General features: G+C 35.0%; 1 protein-coding gene across 1 annotated transcript; it reads left to right on the top strand.

The window, feature by feature from the left end:
- Positions 1-3394: 3394 nt before the first annotated feature.
- Positions 3395-5541, top strand: LOC143604796 (2-alkenal reductase (NADP(+)-dependent)-like). Its single transcript, XM_077081172.1, has 5 exons — positions 3395-3647; positions 4123-4297; positions 4713-4879; positions 4989-5071; positions 5154-5541. The coding sequence occupies exons 1-5, from the start codon at positions 3414-3416 to the stop codon at positions 5539-5541; spliced, it is 1047 nt and encodes a 348-aa protein (XP_076937287.1). The 5' UTR covers positions 3395-3413.
- Positions 5542-6142: the final 601 nt, after the last annotated feature.

Here is a 6142-nt window from a genome sequence, read left to right on the forward strand (position 1 = left end):
AACAATGCCCATGTTGTATAGTTTGACTCATTCAATTTTGGACATTGAAGAGATATACTCCCTTGCTCATGAAATTTTCTTGATCCACTTGACGAATCTTCTTTGCCAGACATATTTTCTTACTTCTTACTTGATTGAACCACACAGGTTTTTTCTTCTTACCACACAGGATTTATTTGCTACACATGTCTTAATCGCCACACAGGTTCTATTGCCACATAAGACTTAATTTGCCACACAGGGCTTAGATGCCACTCAGGTCTTACTCTTTCTCAACGAATCACGAAGGTTCGGAGCCTCTTATTCAAATCACACAGGCTCAAATAATTTATTCAACAGGACTTTGTTTTTCTTTTTAGAAAAAGAATAAATATTTTGAATTTCTATTTTTTTCTTTGCTAATAACAAATTAATAATTATTTATAATAAACAATTAACCTTTCCTTAAATTTTGGCCAATATATAAAATGACTTTCCAGATGCACAGATGCCGTCTCCACGTATGTTCCCAATTCTACTCAAAACACGATGGCTACCTATCGTTGGTTCTCAATATCGCCGGTTAACTAAATCACACTCCGTTTGCGATTGGCTGCTCGTTCTTCTTTTGATCGGAAGTTCACTAATCGATTACGCCTTTAATCGGCCCTTCTTATCCGTCTATGAATTCCATCTATTGGTCTGGTCTTTCTTATTCTATGAATTTGCAATCATTCTTGATTTTTAACACCGATTAGGGTTTCAAATTTGGGTTTTTAGAGCCTCGCTCTGATACCAACTGAAGGCCTCGGGATCGATTAATCAACACGATAATACGTATATAACAACAATTAAAAAGAACGAATCTTGTATTATTGATTTGTATATGAAAATGGATGATTACAATGTTGGTGGCCGGAGGTATTTATAGCCTCCGGCGGTTACTCCGGCAAAGGTTGCGACGGTTAAATAAAACCGTCGTATCGTTTCTAATATCCTAATTACAATTTTTACACAAGCTATCAACTATTTACATTTTGTACCCTAACTATACTAACATAACTTTATAAAAGAGTTTATCTATTCTATAGTAAACTAACGAAATATTTAATGAGATCGATGATTAGCTAACACTCCCCACCCCCCCCCAAATATAATCATAATAACTCCCAAGCTAATTCCAAATATAATAAAAATTTTGTGGCTCAACCTACCTCTATGCGTTTTATTTAATCAAATGGTCTTAATCACTTCCTACACTTCTTAAGAAATATTAACTTCTTATTCTAACATTGGTCTCCTAACCAATATCGAGAGTCTAGCTAGCTGACTTTTAGGCAAGCAATAATCCACATGATCCATTTCCCCCCAAAGCCCATAAGACTCCCCGCTATGGGGCGTTGAAGGGGGAGAAACGGGTTGTGGTGGGTGCCTTCGATGGGGGCGCGGAGGGGAGAGGCGTGAAGGGGACGGCCGGCACGGTGAGGGCTCTCTCTCTCCTCTCTCATATACACACATGCATATATATGCATATTTATATATTGGGGCGCCCAAGGGACATTAGACCACATAGTGGGGCGGGATTTGATGCCCCGTTTTCTACGAGGCAATGACGTGACGTTGATGTGACACGGTGGAGGGGCTTCGATGCCCCCATCATAGCGGATAGCCTAAATCCTATAATGGACTTCAAATACTCCCGTAAAAGCGAGTCATAGGCTTTCTCAAAATCCACTTTAAATATCATGCGTTTCATGTTCCATTTCCTATACCAATCCACCAATTCATTCATCATGAATGGGCAAGCTAATATTTGGCGACACTTGGGGCTACTGCCGTTTTATTTTTTTTCTTAACTTCTTGTAAATGAATCTTTCTGTGTAGATTTTTAATATGTCATAATCACACCTACACCTGTATCACTAACGTTGTAAAAAGTATTAATTTCTGAGTATAAATGAAAATTCAAATGTTGTTACTTCACTTGTAAGCCAGCATGCGAGGCTTGTTGCAATAAGTTTATCCAATTAGGCCGGGCCGCCGGCATGTATAAACCAATAATCAGTTTTTCTAAAACTAGTTGTGTATATAATAATAATAATAATAATAATAATAATAATAATACGGTCATTTTTATGCATTAGCTTTCCATTATTTTATTCATTTTACATAATAAAATATTTGAATGGTTTGATTTTATATGCTTGGATTTTTAATCTCATAAAGTAAAACAACTATATTAAATTATTAATGCAGTAAATGTAAACAGTATATAATTTTTTAATAGTAAAAAAAGTGATATTTATTTTTCTGACTTAAAACTAAGTTAATTACATAGATGTTACATCTAGTAAGGTTATACTGTGCGTTCTATGCTATTCACTCAAGCGCAATACGGATGCTCCTTCAACGGAGTTGTCAATTAAGGATAGAGAGCAAAATTCATATGAGCGGAGAGAAAAAAACATGCATTATGTTGAATGAAGAGCATAGAGCATGCATTTGTGTAATTTTTGTAATTTAAATTGGTATGCCAAACTATCAATACAATAACCTGATTGATTATATTTGACCGATTCAGATATAGCATGTTATTAGAATTATTAAGAGGTTGTCATATAACCTATTATAAGAAACCATTGTTAGAAAATTAGAATGTAAGGTGTGTAAATAGATCATTTTAATCAATAAATCATATTAATTTTTTCGAATAAAACAAATAATATATTTCATAAGTTTCGAATATAATAAGCCTACGAGGTGCACAAAGCTGCTTAAAACTCAAAGCCAGTTTGGGTTAAAACCGGTTCGGTTTGGTCAACAAAAGTCAAAATCGGTTTATGATCGGTTTCGGTTCGGGTTGAAACCGGTTTCTTACCATGGTATGATTGGTTTCGGTTCGGGTTTTGATCGGTTTTTGCCTGGGTTTGGCCGGTTTCAATTCGGTTAACCGGTTTGGAACAAGTTCTGGTGAAGAAAATTACAAACCGGTTCCGAACCTACAGTTTCAATCGGTCCCAAACCGGTTTCTAGATAATCAATTGGTTCGGTTTCGGTTCAGTTTTCGGATCGGTTCGGTTAACTTGTTTACTTGCACACCTCTACCCTACCTAACAATACATTTGGTGATAACGATATCAATGCTTATAATATGTTAATCGATAAACCCAAACATGTTCTTCAATATTATATTATTATTAATATAAATATTTACAACTTTCTAATTTAATATTTATTTACCCATTGATGCCGGAAATGTAAATCTAAAGAATCTTCTACCACCCTTTTTGTCATCTTTCTCTTATACCGATATTAAAAGTTATGATACCGTATCCTCTTTTTCTCCGCACATAACCATTTAAAGCTTCGTACTTTTGCCACTTTATAAGTTATATCAACTTCTAAAGTTGTGCTCTTTTTACATTTATTTGGGAATGGAGGTTACCAACATCTACATAGCCATAAAGGCTCAAATAGATGGTGAACCACAAGAGAGTGATTTTGAGTTCAAGACCGAACCATTTTCACTATCGGTTAAGCCCGGGTCCAACGATATCATCATTAAGAACCTTTATGTGTCAATTGACCCGTATCAGATTAACCGAATGAAGACCGTGAGTGCTTCTCAAAAGACTTCGGAGTTCGCCATATGCATTTCTCCCGGGGAGGTTAGATCTCAACTAGATAGTGATGCTTCAAGGGTGTTTGTTTGTTTGTTTGTTTTTGACTTTGGTCATTCACTTGGCATAAAACTTTAAAATTATAAATTTATATAAAAAATACAAATGTTTATAAAACAGTTACATTTGATCTATAGAACATGATAATCATTACTATTTTAACATTTATATTTTGTCATTAGTCCACATATTAAGGTATAATATAAATATACCTTTTCAAAAGGCAAAGAAATAAACAAAACAAGTAAGGTCAACCCGCACCCGACTCGTTTAGCCAAATAACCTAAAACTAAACAAAACCCATAAATTAAATCTATAACCCATAAATTTCATGTTACTATACATATTTACAACACTTTCAGTATACATACTTACTATACTCTTAATAAACATTTTGACATAATCTTTGATAATTTTCTTAAGAAAATAACCCATTGTATTTGCATTAATTATGTTTGTTTAGGTGATTGAGGCATATGGTGTGGGGAAAGTAGTGGCCTCTGGGAATCCTGAATTTGAAAAGGATGATTATGTTGTGGGCCTTATAAGTTGGGGAGATTATTACATATCACAAGGCTTCATGCTAAGCAAATTGGACCCAATGAGCTTCCCATTATCATACCATGTTGGGCTTTTAGGTAACTTGTTTAAACCATCTCAATACATCCTATAGAGGTGGAAAAATCAGGGTTTTTTTTAAGAAACCAGAACAAGGTGGGAACCGGTTCTGGGTATGGTCAAGAAACATCAGAAACCGCGGGGGGGGGGGGGGGGTGACTGGGATTATACCGGTTTTGCTGATTTTGGCCGGGTCGGGTCTGAGTTTTGACCGGGTAGAGGTGGAATCGGTTCCAAGTTGGGTCCAAGGAGAATCAAAAACCTAATTTGTACCCGCGGGTCAGGTAGAACCGGGTTTTATGGCCACCTCTAACATCATATTTGTTGTTAAGAGTACAAGTTATTACATGGTTAACATATGTCTTTTTAGAAAAAATGTTTTATGGATTATATTTCTATAGGGGCTTATATAGTTTTTATGCTTGTAAAATATAGGGCTTAGTGGGCTTACTGCTTATGCTGGGTTCTTTGAAATATGTAAGCCGAAGAAGGGTGAAAAGGTCTTTGTGTCAGCTGCTTCTGGATCTGTGGGAAATTTGGTGGGTCAATATGCTAAGCATCTTGGGTGTTATGTTGTGGGCTGTGCTGGGAGCCCAAATAAGGTAATATTTTAAATTTATAACTTTTATTCATCATGTATTTTAATACCATATCTTAGTTTCAAATTTGAAGAGTAAAATTGGACTAAAAACAAAATACTGCTGAATTCAGGTGAAAGTGCTTAAAGAAAAGCTCGGTTTTGACGAAGCGTTTAACTATAAAGAAGAAACCGATCTTAATTTAGCACTCGAGAGGTAAAATTATTAAATTATATTGTAAACATTTAGTTTTTTGGTTACCTTTTGACAAATTTGCGTTTTTATAAATAATCTTTTAGGTATTTCCGGATGGGATTGACATATACTTTGATAACGTGGGTGGCAAAACGCTAGAGGCAGCAATATCAAACATGAACTTGAACGGCAGGGTTGCACTTTGTGGAGTCATTTCAGAATACACTGATTCCGGAAAGCGTGCCACACCAGATATGCTAAATGTTGTATATAAAAGAATAACCATTCGAGGATTCTTAGCTGGTGATTACATGAATTTGTTTCCTGAGTTTCTCACTTTGACTATTGATCATCTTCGTACGGGAAAGATGTATGTGCTTGAAGATGTCTCGGTCGGTCTTGAAAGTGTTCCCTCGGCTTTTGTAGGGCTCTTTCGAGGCGACAACGTTGGGAAAAGAATTGTTCAAGTTGCTAAGGATTTAATGACATAAGCAGTGGTTGTGGACTTTCAAATGGGAACTTTAAATAATTAGGAACTAAAAAATCACTATTAGTCATTGGTCATCTTTTCATTAATGACTGAGATTGAAACATTTATGTTTCATCCAGTCTATGAATCATTACTATCTTACCTTTCTCGTTAATTCCATGATCAAATATCACATAAAAATTTTGGACTTTTGAATTTAAAGGTGCTTATAAAAGTTTAATAGTTATAAATAGTGTTTTTAAGCCGAATTTAACCGAAAGAGACAAGGTTGTTGGTTGGAAAGCATTTCTAAAATGCATTTTATGTGGTACCATTTATTCCTTTTTTAGCAATTATTACAATTATTATGAGGTGTTTAATATTGATTTCTCAATAAAAAAACTTTTTCTTCTTTCAATTTTGCCTGAGACACCAAAATACATTGAGTCGCCCTTGGGATGATATTAGTCTATACCGGTATTGTGATTGTCGACCATCCTAAATTTCATCTTTCGTGTTAAAGGACAATCTTAGTACACTTCTAACTTCATCTATATCGTTTTCAAAATAACTTACAACATCATGGTTGTGATAAATGTTAGTAATTTTAGGTGGTGATTGTT

This window comes from Bidens hawaiensis, unplaced genomic scaffold, assembly GCF_021521415.1.
Source record: "Bidens hawaiensis isolate Kalapana, Puna unplaced genomic scaffold, B.hawaiensis_p1.1 tig00066713_1, whole genome shotgun sequence".
In the NCBI taxonomy this organism is placed as follows: Eukaryota; Viridiplantae; Streptophyta; class Magnoliopsida; order Asterales; family Asteraceae; genus Bidens; species Bidens hawaiensis.